The sequence below is a fragment of the Eleutherodactylus coqui genome, chromosome 7 (genome assembly GCF_035609145.1).
Source record: "Eleutherodactylus coqui strain aEleCoq1 chromosome 7, aEleCoq1.hap1, whole genome shotgun sequence".
In the NCBI taxonomy this organism is placed as follows: Eukaryota; Metazoa; Chordata; class Amphibia; order Anura; family Eleutherodactylidae; genus Eleutherodactylus; species Eleutherodactylus coqui.
The window spans coordinates 125,764,342-125,779,969 of record NC_089843.1 but is presented as its reverse complement, the minus strand read 5'-3'; the positions used below and the strand labels follow the sequence as shown (position 1 = coordinate 125,779,969).

Here is a 15,628-nt window from a genome sequence, read left to right as displayed (position 1 = left end):
GTGGGCATATGCGGTCTCCTGTAGTTGTAACTGCACATGGCCAAAATCACTGGGCAAGGTCTCCCTATGTCATGCCCATGGTAAGATGGGACTTGTGCTGGATAGGAACCAAAAGTGGTCATGGCAGGCGGTCGCAGTTGGGGACAAAAGAAGACCAATATAAGATACATGGGGGGCCTGTTTGGAAGTAAATAGAGATGAGCGAGCGTACTCGGCCACGCCCCTTTTTCGCCCGAGCGCCGCTATTTTCGAGTACTTCTGTACTCGGGCGAAAAGATTCGGGGGGCGCCGTGGGTGAGTGGGGGGTTGCAGCGGGGAGTGGGGGGGAGAGGGAGAGAGAGAGGGCTCCCCCCTGTTCCCCGCTGCTACCCCTCGCTCCGCCACGCCTCCCCTCGCCCCCCGAATCTTTTCACCCGAGTACGGAAGTACTCGAAAATCGTGGTGCTCAATCGAGTAATTACTCGAAACGAGTATATTCGCTCATCTCTAGAAGTAAACTAAGCATATAGAGTAGTTAAAAATATATATATTTCCGCAGAGAAAACCTCTTTCATCTCTGGGGATCCCTCTACTAAGTGTTCTGACCTAAACTAAATTATATGTGAAGCATGCTGAGTTTCTGAAACAAAGCACATAAAATCCCTAAGAACTATATTGTCTGCTTGTCGTCTTATTAAAAAATGGGTAGCGTAAAAAAATGCAGATATAAAGAGAGGTGTGAGCAGAATGCCTTGTTTCTCTCATTTATCCTCTTCAGTAAAACATGTATTTACTGCAGTGTCTTAGGCGGCTAGTATATTATCGAAGAATATTGTGATCATTTCTCTATGGTGTTGCCTAAATTCCATTATGTTTTATAATAGAAACATTTGTAGATAGAGTTGTGTACTTAATACTCCGAGCACGAACAGCGAGATGTGTATCTGCTTTAATCATAGGATCTCAGTGATTTCTTACCTTAGCTTAGAAGGTGAAGAGTGAAACTGCGGATAAAGAGAAGTCAAATGGATTTTGGAACCAGAATACTATTGTTAATTAAGAGCTTGCTGCGTGCTGTGCGTGCCTGTAATCCATATCCTGGCATGCTCTGCGCGGCCGCCACTGCCTATTGTAATACAGATGGCCTTGTTACTGAGCCATTCTACAGTCTAATAGAGGATTGGCTCAGATCGGGAAGTTCTGTACATAAAAATGTAATAATCATATATCTTATAAACCATGTCGCCATATAAACTAACCAATGAACTGTAAAAGCCAAGCAAAGGGCATGTGAGTGCAACTCATTTTATTGCACATTATCATAAAACAATACTGGACTGTTTTCATAGAGGTTTGGCCACTAGATGGCACTGTTCTGTTGTTTTCGAATGCTTTTATAGCTTGTAGGATTTTTAAAGAAGCATCGTGCAAATTTTGATGAAAAATCTGTGTTTACTAGCAGTAGCTATCCTTAAACAGAAAAAAATACCTTAGGGTGGTTTCACATGGGTGAGAAAATCACGTGATTTTCAGCTGATTCGATAGTCAGTAAAAAAGCAGTTAAGGAAACCAATGATTTACAATAGTTTCCTTCCCATCACCGATGTTTTCACTGATGCGATGTTGAGAGATAAAAAATGGTGCAATGTGCATGTATTCCTATGGAGCTTGCGTTTTATGGAATCGCAACACAACAAACATGCGTTGCAATGTGATTTTAATATTAGAAAGTCCCATTGACTTCTGCGATAAAAAATAGTGCAATTTCATTGTGGCCGGCAGCAATGCAAGATTATTCTCTAAAATAGAAAAGCATTGCTGACGCTCAAAAATCGCAGTGAACAAAGACCAAAGATCCCCTGTGTGAAACTAGCCTTAGGGCTCCTACCCACTTGCATTTTTTTAATGCTGCGATGCCGCTGCGTTTTTTTAATGCGATTGTCAATGTCAATTGTTAATGGGATTAAAAATGCATCGCAAGTTTGTGCTTCACGATTTTTGTGCGATTTCAACATTAGAAAGTCCCATTGAAAATCATGTTAAAAAAACGCAGCGATATCGCAGTGTTAAAAAAACGCTAGTGGGTAAGAGCCCTTAGGGAGTGTTCACACATCACTGATTTACTACAGATTTTGGTTCATATCTGCAGCTGATTTCACCCTTACAAGTGAATTCAAATTGAAGGGCTGAAATCTGCACCAAAATCTGCAGCAAAAGAGCAATATGTGAACCATACCCCTAATCCAGAGAGTCTGATTATCCAGGATTTGTTTCCAGCACAATATACAATGTGGAATTTCACAAGAAAGACAAGCAGCTAGAAACTTCTGCTAGTTAAAGGACCTTTTACACAGGCGGAATATTTCTTTAATGCCCAGCGGAATTCGCTAAATTGAAAATTTCTGCATTAAAATCTGCATGCTAAATTCAGATTTAAATGTGGAATTGCTGGCAAAATTCTGCCATATTCAATTCTGCATCAAAATATGCACGTCAGGCTTGTGGATATAATCCATCCATTTAACCCTTTGCAATCTAATTTTAGATTCAGGGTTTCCTAGGGGGCTTACTCTTTCTGCCATTATACAATCACTCCATCTGCTGGCTAGAGCCAGTACTGCATATGGGATATGCTGGAGAGGCCCCCAACAACAGAGCAGCCAGTAATCTACAGTAAGAATACCCTGCCGGACGTCTTCCAACATCGTAGCGGTACAGCCTTCAATCAGAATGTCTTCAGACGTCAGACAGTGGATTGGAAAGGGTTAAAGGTCCATTCAGAATCAAGTTATCTGTCTGTGTGAAAGGTCCATTAAGAATCAAGTTATAGATCTACTGTTCTATGACTGTTCGATCAGCCATATTTAAGAATCAAGCACATACTGGGTATCCTATCACTGATGGTGGATTAAGGGAACTGTATGGTATATTAACCTTCACACTCTCGCCTGATATTGTGTCTGATGAACATAATGAGTAACTTGTATTTCTTATTTCTCTTCTAGTTGTGTGTCGTGTCCCTGGCAATGTTTCGAACCCTCATTGGCTTTCATTGTGAAGATGTGATGTTACAGTTGATTTTAAGGTAATGCATTGTACTGTATTTCTCATTATGATTAAATGTGTTTAAAGGAATTCCCAGTGAGGCTACATGCACGAATATGAGCTCTATTGTTTTAAATGGAGTTATTTACATGAACAATTTTTTTTCCACTCACAGTGATGCTGTGTGGTTAAAAATCACTGCATGTCCTTTTTTTTGGCGTTCTCTCCGAACACCTCGCCCATTGTTTTCAATGGGACCTTTAAAGACTTCACAAGGCACTCGCATGCCATGTGCATGCAAGTGCGATGTGGTGTTTCCATTGAAAACAATGGGAAACACTTGCAAGCCACTGACGCACGTGAAACACAATCCTGAGGATCGCAATTTCGCAGAAATGATATGAGGCGATAGTGCGCTCAATCGTGTGAATATAGCCTTAGAGACACTCAGTGATCTCTCTTCTCTAGTCCATAGAGATTGTCTCTTATCACCAGAGATATCCACATCTGGCTATACACTTCCCTTGCGGTGCTACTGCAGGGGAAAGTTAGCATCATAAACTGTCTCTTCTGGCACATAAGAGGGTGTTCCAAGCAGGAACGCCTTCCCATAGTCAAAATAGGGGAAATAGGGCTTTTTTGTAAGAAAACGTCTATAACTGTCTACAACTGAAATCTAAAATGTTTGCCACTTTACACTTCACGTAAAATTCAATGTCCAAATGGAGATCCTGGTGACCTGAAAGGCTGCAATGCTTACAATTACACACATCCATAAGGCAAACTCTATGGGAGTGTTGTATAGATTAAGCTCAAATGGAATCAGATGGAAGGAGCTAACCAGGCTTTATATGTTGCAATAAATGGTCAGCTAGTAAGGATACATACACTTCAAGCACCGTGAATGTGCCAAGATGTGGCTTTATATAAGATCCATAAAATAATAATTGATTGTTCCCTAATACTACCCATAATACAGTCTCCAAATGAAAAACCTACATCTTATGATATGCTGATTGGAGGATACCTGTTCACATACAAGGTTTCCGACACATTGCGCCAACCTGTTGTGTTATCCATCTGGAATTTTAATACAAACTACAGCCCCCATAAACTCTAGTTCGGTGAGGAAACGGTGTCATCAGTGCCCACTACATTTACCCTTGACATTATATAGATGTCCTTACATGGAGGGTTATATATAATGTTATGATGGTGTTGATGTACTCTTCACAGAACTACAATTTTTCGGATTATAAAAACTCTTAAAAATTGTGCAGTGGTCAGCTATTTTATTCTTTAAAAGTAAAAAGGTATCAAAGGTAATTAGACGCAGCGGTGGACCCCATCCATCAACATCTGATGACCTGTCCAGAGAATAGGTGATCAGTGAGAAAGAGGACAAAAAACCCCTTTAATTAAAACCTTCCATTTTATATATATCACTAGAGATGAGCGAGCATACTCGATAAGGCTAACTACTCGAGCGAGTAGTGCCTTATTCGAGTACCTGCCCGCTCATCCTTAAAGATTCGGGTGCTGGCAGGGGGCGGGGAGCGGCGGGGGAGAGTGGGGAGGAACAGAGGGGAGATCTCTCTCTCCCTCTCTCCCCCCCGCTCACCGCCGCAACTCACCTGTCACCCGCACCGGCAGCCGAATCTTTAGAGTTTAGAGATGAGTGGGCAGGTACTCGAATAAGGCACTACTCGCTCGAGTAGTTTGCCTTATCGAGTATGCTCGCTCATCTGTATATATCACTAAATGGATGTAAAATATGCACAGTTTTACATTGCAAGTTTAGTCCTTTGGTTATAATAGTAGCTGTTGTGAAAACACTCAGGGGTGTAGCAAAGGGCTGTTGGACCCCGATACAAAAATTCAGCTTGAGCCTCCTTGGCGCATGACCATATCATGACTAAATTATACCACCATACTCTGACCAGATAATACCCCTACACCATGACTAAATAAAATTATGATACTGTAACTGGTTAATACTACCATACCATTGCTAAATAAAGAACATGGATTCTAAAATTATAAGCATTCTGTAAGGAACGTTACCAATATAATGACCCCCCCCCCTTGTGCCAATAATATACTATGCACCATATGTGACCCTCCTTTATACTAAAGCCTCTATGTGCCCCATCCTATATACTATGACCTCCCTGTTTTCCCCACTCCTATATGCTATGAACCATATATTCCCTCTTAGTAAGCCCCTGTGTCACCTCTTTATATATTATAACCCCCTATGCCTACACTGCTGCATCCTATGACCGCACCTGTGGTCCCACTTCTATATACTAGGACACCTCAATGTCCCACTCCTATATACTATGATATGCCCCTTGCTGTATCCCGATCCCTATATACTATGACACTGCTGTATAACCCTCATGTTCCACTCCTATATACTACAGTATAACCCTCATGTGTCCCCTCCTACATACTATAGCCCTACACTTCTATATACTATGACTCATAGGACATAGAACTGGGAGGCACCTCAGGTCATAGTTCATTGGATTGGATGCACTAGGGGTCAAAGTACATTATATAGGAGAATGGCACATGGGAATTATACTGTAGTATATAGGAGTGGGACACAGGGGCTCACAATATGCAGAAGGGTGGCACAGAGGGTTATAGTATGACTTTGTAGTTTAGACTGGTGTGTTTGGTGCTCACCTGTAGATATCCCCATTCATTCTTCTCCATCTCTCCTTGCTCCAAGTGATCAGCTCTGTGTCCTCCTCCTGGTGTGGCAGGCAGACGGGCACTGCTGGTTGCACTTGGGTTGTAGTCATAAAGCTACAGCCAGGTGCTCATCATCAGCTTCTCTCTGCTCCTGACGCTGGCTCACTGCTAGGAGCAATGCTGCACAGGAGGCACTGAAGGGGAAAGTTGGCCAGCGTCTGGTTGGTACATAGAACTCAGCTTCTTCCCCTGGCTTTCATCCTGTCTTTGTACGGGAAGCGCAAGAGCCAAGGGGAGTAGCTGAGGTGTGTTAGGCAGTGAGAAGTGCTAGGAACTCGGCATCTGCCTGTGTATGTAGTAATGAAAGTAACTTCCAAGTGCGAGATTGAGAATTGGAGCAGGTTGAAGTTGCAATAACTGTTATTGTAGTTCTGGGGCCCTTTGGGCCTCCTAGGCTCAGGAGACGGGTTACAATTACAACCCCTATAGCTATGGCACTGGTAATACTAGGAGTGAGGAAATAACATCCCAGCTCCACCCAACATACAGTACCAGCAAAAGTTTGAACACACCTTTTCATTCCATGGGTTTTCTTTTGTTTTCTACATTGTAGATTGATATTGAAGACACAAAAACTATGAAGGAACAGATATCGATTAAAGTAGCAAACAAAGAAGTGTTAAACCGAAATGTTTTATATTCTTCAAATTAACCCCCTTATGCTTTGATGACAACTTTGCACATTCTTGGCATTCTTTCAATCAGTTTCATGAGATATTCACCTGGTATGGTTTTTCAACAGTCCTAAAGGAGTTCTCAGCGGTGCTGAGCACTTGTTGGCTGCTTTTCCTTCACAAGTCATACCAAACCATCTCAGTTGGGTTTGGGTCAGGTGATTGTGGAGGCCATGTCATGTGACACAGCACTCCATCGCTCTTCTTCTTGGTCAAATAGCCCCTACATATTTTGGAGGTGTGTTTGGGGTCATTGTCCTATTAAAAAAGAAATTATGGTCCCATTAATTGTAAACCAGATGGGATGGCATGTCGCTGCCGAATGTTGTGGTAGCCATGCTGGTTAAGTGGGCCTCAAATTCTGAATAAATCAGCAACAGTATCAAAGCAAAGCACTCCCACACTGTTACATCTTCTAATTAAAGGGGTTGTCCCGCGGCAGCAAGTGGGTCTATACACTTCTGTATGGCCATAATAATGCACTTTGTAATGTACATTGTGCATTAATTATGAGCCATACAGAAGTTATAAAAAGTTTTATACTTACCTGCTCCGTTGCTGGCGTCCTCGTCTCCATGGTGCCGACTAATTTTCGCCCTCCGATGGCCAAATTAGCCGCGCTTGCGCAGTCCGGGTCTTCTCCTCTTCTCTATGGGGCTCCGTGTAGCTCCGTGTAGCTCCGCCCCGTCACGTGCCGATTCCAGCCAATCAGGAGGCTGGAATCGGCAATGGACCGCACAGAAGCCCTGCGGTCCATGAAGACAGAGGATCCCGGCGGCCATCTTCAGCAGGTGAGTATGAAGACGCCGGACCGCCGGGATTCAGGTAAGCGCTGTGCGGGTGGTTTTTTTAACCCCTGCATCGGGGTTGTCTCGCGCCGAACGGGGGGGGGGGTTTAAAAAAAAAAAAAAAACGTTTCGGCGCGGGACAACCCCTTTAATGCTTCATGGTGGGAACCACACATGTGAAAACCAATCCTCTCACCTTTTCTGTGCCTCACAAAGACATGGAGGTTTAGAACAAAAAATCTCAAATTTTGACTCGTCAGACCAAAATTCAAATTCCACTGTTCTAATGTCCATTCATTTTGTTTTTTGCCCAAGCAATTCTCTTTTGGTTGATGTTCCTCAATAGTGGCTTTTTTTGCAGCAATCTCACCATAAAGGCCTGATTTTCGCAGTATGATCTGAACAGTTGATGTTGAGATGTCTCCGGTACTCAATCTCTGTGAAGCATTTCCACTCCAATCTAAAGTGCTGGTTATTTGCAGTTTCTGAGACTGGTAGCTCAGTTGAACTTAGCCTCTGTGTAGGAGAATCGGGCTTGACTTAAGTCAGCCATGTTGCTCTCAAACAGTTATCCTTACTTGTGTATTAAAACTGAACAGTCTAACTTACATGACACTGTATCTGAGCTAGGGAAAAATGCCACAAATTAACACTTCACCAGGCTTACCTGTTAACTGAAAAGCATTACAAGTAACTTCTGCATGAAACTGATTGAGGGAGTGCCAAGAGTATGCAACGCTGTAATCAAAGCAAAAGGGGGCTACTTCAAATAATCTAAAATATAAAACATATTCTTGTTTCACACTTTTTAGTTTAATATGTTATTTCATATGTGTTCCTTCATAGTTTTTATGTCTTCTATGTAGAAAATAAAAAACAAAACAAGAAAAAACGTAGAATGAAAAGGTGTGCACAAACCTTTGACTGGTACTGTACAACTATCCATTTTCTTTGTGAATGTAATTTAAAGGACATTATCAGCATCCCAAACGGGCAGTTTGGGAAGCTGTGTTTCATTCTCACTGGGTGCTCCTTTCCAGGGCTCTGTCCCCATGAAGTTAGAGCACTTCAGAAGCTTGACTCTTTATATGCGTGTATCTTCCAATAATTTCCATAGGAGATGCACACACAGAAAATGTCAGTCTGCTGGCATCCCCAACGTAGTTTATGGGGCACGCCAGCAGATTTAAAGGGGAATAAAAACAAAACCATGGTTACATGCGGTAATCAATTGATGGAAACAGTAGGGTTAAGGGTCCTGCTCCAAGGAGCTTACATGCAAATAATGGGGTGATACAGAAGGTAAAGGGGCTGGAGTTGTGCACAGTATGGCGAGGTGGAGAGTGAGGGGTGCTATACACATAGACAATAATCAAGTTGGGCCGTATAGTGGCTGCATCGGTATGACTGTAGGGGGCAGGAGATAACGGCTAGCGGGGATTACAGTCGGTAGATCAGGGGGCATGTTATCAGGCAGAGTAAAGAGGGTTTGGTTTAGGGGATTTGGTATGCCTCCCTGAACAGGTGCGTTTTTAGAGCGCGCCGGAAGTTTAGTGTGTCAGTGATTGCCCAGATAGTTTTGGGTAGCGCGTTCCAGAGTCCCAAATATTTAAAAATATTTGGGTAGCGGGTCCCAAATATTTCAAAAGGCCACCGTTTATTCTTATTTAATGTCTTAATTCTGAGAATTGCATCCCATACATAGCACCAACTAATCTGCCGAGTGGTCACGGGCTTTTTTTCTAATTGGATAATTATAATGAGTGTTCAGAAGGTATTATTGTAGCTTAACTCCCCTATATTCATCTGCTTTGGTCTATGAATACTAATTGGTAATGCTGGCTCTTGTTATAGCCCACATACTGGCCCATTGCCTGTCACAATACCATCTCTCATGTAAGTTTAAATGTCCAACTTACCATTTTACCTCTTGCGCATTCTATCTGTATGATCCTCCACTGTTCTCTTTAGTGTTTCATGTGAGTGGCTTGACCATCGCTGCTCATATGTAACCTGGCTATTTTTGAAGAAAGCGTTTCTCCTCTTGCAGGCACAACCACTGGTAGAAAAGGATGGACACCATATACGTAGTACTGTTGGGGAGCATATCAGTGGGAAAACTTGTCATGTATTACAGGATTAATAGATAGTATATCAGATTTGTTGCAAACTGCCTGGTCTGTCCACAATGCCCACTGTGTTGACTACTGTATATTAATTTATAAAAAAATATCATGTGTTACTTTATGTACATACACGTATGTAGTTAGGAATGACAAAATGTTGTTGGTTTTTCAGGTATCTTTTGCCATGTACTCACATGATGGTTAGCCAGCGCAGCACAGTTAAAGAAAGAGACTGCTATTCTGCTGCTAAATATTTGGCCTTAACACCCGACTGCTGTTCTAACACTACAGCTAATGGAGAGGACTCGGAGAAAAATTATATCATGTTGATAAAATGCAAACAAAAAGGTAAAAACTGTATTCCAGGCAAGATAACCAGTATGTGTACACCAAATTGTGACAGTATATCAACTGCTAATCAGACTGATGAAATGTTATGAGCTTGGTTCTTGAAGGGCATATCTGGAAGAGATCTGGAGTTACAAATTTTTAAAAGGGTTTTCAGGGCAAAACATTGATGGTCATAATGAGGATGTATGATCAGTGGGGACTAATCCTCAACCAATCAGAAAACAATGATGCTGTATATACTGCTATGCCTGGTTCTGCAGCTCAACTCCATTCAAGTCAATGTGGCCAAGCCAAAGTATTAGCTATAGTGGATGTATGTATTAGCGGCTGTGTCTGGATAAGTAGTAAAAAGTGCTGTGCCACTCCAGAGAGTGCCATGGTGCTTACATTCTGTTGATTGGGGGTCATGGAAAATAACTTCCACTTATCACACATTGATGGGATATCTTAAAGTCCAAATTCACATGGCGACCTTCTGTCAATATTCAGTCTGTATCTTTTACTGACTGAATATGAACCCACTGAATTAAATTGGCGTATTGCATGTGTAAAAAAAAAAAAAAAAGCAGCATGTCCTATTTTGGTCCATATCATGGATCAAAATTGCCCACGGAAGTCTAAGGGAGTGTAAAAAACTGTGAAAAACTTAAGTTACATGGGTATTCAGTGTGTTTTTTATGCATGGTGCCAGGAGACTGGAAAAAACAGCAATATCAATTTTTTTGTTCGTGCATGAAAAACACAGTGAATATGAATGCAACATGGATGGAACACACCAAAAACACAACAAATACACATGCAATGAAAACAGTACATTTTTCTCGGACCAACGTTGAATATGTCCGTGTGAATGAGGCCATTGGCCAACAATTTTTTCTTGCTCCTAAAACCCTTGTAAATGTCCCATGCCTTCTCTTAATATCTATACTTTGGTCAAATCTTTTTGTATCTTTTCATGTCTGGTAGAGTAAAATGAATGACAGTTCCCTAAAGTTGCATTTCCTAAAGATTTAATACCCTGTCATTTCTGTGCATAAAGAATAGGTAAAACTCCCACCAAATGTAAAAGAAAGGATTTCAATAATGTGTCACCCAGTGTGTCCTCCAGACATGTTCTCTGAAAAGCGAACAAAATCTTTTCTTCTTATATATCTTTTAACAAAATACATAAAGTCTAACTATCTTGGCCTCAAATGGTTTCTTTCAATAGCACAGATTAAACTGCTGCCCTGTTTGTTATCTCTGGAGTGTGTGTGTACTCCAGTGTAACTTTCCGAAGGTTAAGAGGATCAGGATTCAGAACAATGGCAATAATAACTTTCCAGTTTACAATCAGCTGAATGTCAAGAGAGCATTTACCTTAGAGGAAGATGTTCAAGGTGACAGGAAGTGCAATTCCTTCATGGACTATTAGATGGAAAAATTACATGTTGCTTCTAGGGGATTTAAAAGTATATGTGTGCTAGAACAGGGCGAGAAACTCGTGGATACTTAAAAACCACATAGATACTTAAAACAACATGACTACTTGCCACTTTTTTAAGTGTTTTTAGCTTTCTGCCCGAGGAATTGAAACATATAAATACTCCCAGCCAGTGATGTGATTAGAGATAAGCTTTGAACACTGCTATTATGTCTTTCTGAACCTCAAGTGTACATTAAACTTTACATATATTATTTTAGAGTTATACTACGTCTTCTAGTTTGCTCATATCCAGTGATACTGTACATTTATAACTGTGCTTATTTCCTGTTAGCAAAGTACATTGCATTGTACAAGCACACATATAATTTATCAGGGCACATCTATTAAATGGGCCATAGGTATAACGATCATCATTAACTGGATTACTGTTTTCCGAAAGCTGTTCTGTTGGATGGAATACTTATGGTATCTGCTTCAATATATTTTTTACTCAGTCGTTGTGGAAAACGTGACAACGGTAGATTTTTGTTAACTATGATCCCACAATATGAACGATTGTCCACGTAAATTATTTTCTTAACCTGGGAGATCTCTATTAGAGATGAGCGAGCATGCTCGGTTAGGGAAATTACTCGAGCGAGCATCGGCATTTTTGAGTAATTGCCTGCTCGTCCGAAAAGATTCGGGGGTGGCGGGGATGGGGGGAGAGATCTCTCTCTCTTTCCACCCCTCCCCCCCACCCCACCCCGCATTCCACTGCTCACCCCCACCACCCCCACCACCCCCCAAATCTTTTCGGACGAGCAGGCAGTTACTCAAAAATGCCGATGCTCGCTCGAGTAATTTCTCTAACCGAGAACGCTCACTCAACTCTAATCTCTATTTGTGTCTGACCCATGTTTTTGCTAAAATTAGAATACTCATCATTTCATGGTCAGATCTTTAATAGAGATGAGCGAGTATACTCGCTAAGGCACATTACTCGAGTGAGTAGTGCCTTAGCCGAGTATCTCCCCGCTCGTCTCTAAAGATTCGGGGGGCGGGGAGCGTCGAGGGAGAGTGGGAAGGAACGAAGGGGAGATCTCTCTCTCCCTCTCTCCCCCCGCTTCCCGCCACAACTCACCCGTCACCCGCGCCGGCCCCCGAATCTTTAGAGACGAGCGGGGAGATACTCAGCTAAGGCACTACTCGTTCGAGTAATGTGCCTTAGCGAGTATACTTGCTCATCTCTAATCTTTAAGTCTATGGTCTGTTACAAGAAATTGCAATGTAATTCAACATTTTATGTACATGTATATTGTGAAATGTTGTATAAAGTGGAGCTACTTTGTGTTGACAAATTAATACAGTACTTAGATTTCTTGAGTTAGAGCTTAAAATCAAAAATAGCAATTGAAAAGTACAATGTACACATAAAATAATACAAAAGCCTTTGTAATGTTCAATCTACTGAAGAGTTTTTATATCAAGTACTACCGTAGTTTGTCTCCATGGACAATGAAAACCAGTAAGAGAGCACAAAGCTTGGCGAATACCTTGCAGGCTTCTTTACAGACAAGTTTTTTTCTATAGCCTTTTAAAATGCACATATAAAAAATAGTAGGCATTTCAAGCATTTCCTTGTAGTTTTGTTCAATGACCTCATTTCCATGCCTTTTGGGTGGCATTTTAATTTTGTTTCATTTTGTACAAGCCCTTTTTCTGGCAGTTTTGAAGGTCTATTGAGAAGGCTTTGAAGAAAAGTGCCAGAAAAAATGTCGTAACTAGAGTATGCTAGAGTTTGCTAAAAACAGTGCCCCAAAAATGCTACATAAATTCTTCAATCCAAAATAATGTGTTTAGACATTTTCATATCTAGTCACAATATTTTGGTCCCAAAAACAGTGCTAAAAAAGATGCAGTTTAAAAAGGCACCAAAAAACAATACGGAGCACATTTATCTAAGACTGGCATTTTACGCAGTCCTTCAGATAAGTGCTACTGGAGTAAAAGGCCCTTTTACACGCAAAGATAATCTTTCCAGTGACTGAAAGATTTAGCAATCTATTTGCATAGTGTTAATGGTCATTAACACTTTATCATCTTCAAGTAAAAGGACCTCCATGAGTTGTTTGCAGAGCCCAGCTTGTGTTTAAACACATATCCAGCTGTACAAACAGCTGCCGGCAGATTGCATTGTTCTCCTGGTGACTAAGGTAAACATGCCACTTTTTATAAAAGTACAAATGAGGCATAATTGTCAATGTCACAAACGTTTGCACAAGTGAGACTTGTGCAAAATATTTTGACTTTTTAACGCCAGAATTCTGGTGTAAAAACATTTAGGAATTCCCTCTATGTATGAAATCAACTCTATAAAAAAAAAAGGACTCTAAGGCACCTAGTTGATAGAAGAAACATCAATGGGGGGGAAGTCAAACAGCGAATGAATAAGAAAAGAAACAGTACTGAAAGGGTCTCTGAAGCTAAAGAGAGAAAGAAGGTAGACATAGGGGTGGAGTGACAGTTCCTAAAGTTGAATGTGCATAATTAATTTGACAAGGTGTTCCGAATTGTATCTTACAGACTCCGAAGCTAATTTCTCACCAAATTCATATGAAGCAGAATCTATATTTCCTGAGGAATATATGGACACTGTTGATGCAAATTTCCTTAAGTACCTTTGTGAAGCTGAAGAAAACATCCTAAGATGTGCAGAGGACTGTAAAGTTTGGTCAGCCCCATACGATGGGGAAAACCCAGATCCCGAAACGTCTTCTCAAGCTCTACTGGAGAACAGTTTTCGAAGAAGAGACTTTCCTACTTTCAGAGGCAGAAGACGACAGCAGTTAGGCTCCTTTTCTTCTGAGGTTCCTTCCCTTGGAGGAAAACTGCAAGATGACCTTGAATGGGATGACAGTTATGACACAGGGATATCTCCAGACTCAGGAACGGGTTCACCACAACCACCGCAGGATTCTGTGTTACCCCCAGAACCCCCAAAACATATTCAAGAGATGAAAATGAATGCAATAATGTTTGTTAAGGGCACATACAATGAAGAAGATGACTTTGATAATGATGCAGTGGTTTACATGTTATGTGCTGAAAAAGATTCTGTTGAAACACAAGTGGAGAAAAAGGAAGACGTTTCAGATGAATGCCTAGTAGCTGATGTGCATCATCAAGAACAGCATTTTCAGTCTCAGGAAGTAAGCAATACTGAAATAAATAATAAGAAAAACTCAAGTCTCAAGGAAAATGTTGTAAAAAACCAATCTACACACCATAAGGGTCCTCCAAAACTGAAGCTTGACTTCTCTTTCGAGGAAAACTCTAACTTGAGTAGGACTCCATTAAGCCCAGATAGCGAAGAATTTATAGCTCAGTGTGATGAAATCATTAATGGATTGAATACTTCAGCAGAAGACATTCCTATTTCTCCTGCTGCTGAAAGTGCTTCTCTTCTTGATGATGAGGAATTTGAAAAGTATTCTCTAACCACACCATCTATAGAAAGCGAACCATCACCATTTGGCCCAAAGGATGTTACAGTCTTTTCAAATTACTCTTCCAGGACACAAGCAGCTCCATTTACAGGTATGGACCATAATCTCAGAAAATTTGAGTAAGAATGGCCAGAATGTTTCTGTTTTTTGTTTTCTGCATGAGAAATTTGGATACCAGACAGTGTCGGTATATTGAGTTCTGATGAACTGCAGTAGAACATCTCATTACCTATATTTTTAAATTGCTTTTAAAAATCAATCTATGTATTTTAGAACAGTCATAGAAACGATGATCACTCACCAGCTTTGTTTGGTTATCACATGATGGTTCTTATATCCAGCCACATTTTATATTTTTGGCGTAATACCAATTCCTAACATGCAGTAGACTAGTGGATATCCTGATGGACAGAATTTGGATATTCTGTTAGTACAGCACATACTATAGAAGGATGACATTTTCCACACTTAATTTGATATATTGCACTTAGCAATTACTCAATGTGGTCTGTAGTTACATAAGATACATGGAACACATACCATCTTATATGATATACCACAAATAGAAGCTGTTAAATCCTTATGCTTTCCACCTTTTGTCAAACTGTTAACATTTGATTAAATTGTTTCTCAGTTATATCTCTTTCCGACAATGCTGGGTGACAAGATGTATGGTTATAGTTTCAGCTCTTAGAGAAGTTGTCACCTTGCTGACATCTGAAAATCTGTTTCAATGTAATGACTTCAGTGTGGCGGTACTCTTTCTCTCTACTTAGCCATTACGTAATGACGACCTGTAAGAGCATTAATGGTGCAGTAAGTGTGCTAAAAGTACAGTACATATCCAAGATTAATAAGTGCATCTAGCTATATATTATTTAGGCTTTGTTTTATGCGGATTACTTCTCGTTATAGAAGTCTGAATACTAATTTCATTACAATGTATAGAATGCATTTTCTGCTACTGTATGTTGGACTGACAAGATCA

At 40.8% G+C, this 15,628-nt stretch overlaps 1 protein-coding gene across 1 annotated transcript in view; it reads left to right on the top strand.

The window, feature by feature from the left end:
• The window catches only part of FHIP1A (FHF complex subunit HOOK interacting protein 1A), a 197,809-nt gene that overhangs the window by 157,967 nt on the left and 24,214 nt on the right, over window positions 1–15,628 (top strand). The window contains exons 7-9 of the mRNA XM_066573653.1: window positions 2,985–3,064; window positions 9,548–9,723; window positions 13,718–14,731. Of these exons, the coding sequence (XP_066429750.1) occupies window positions 2,985–3,064; window positions 9,548–9,723; window positions 13,718–14,731 (1,270 nt within the window). The remainder of the gene's footprint in view (window positions 1–2,984; window positions 3,065–9,547; window positions 9,724–13,717; window positions 14,732–15,628) is intronic.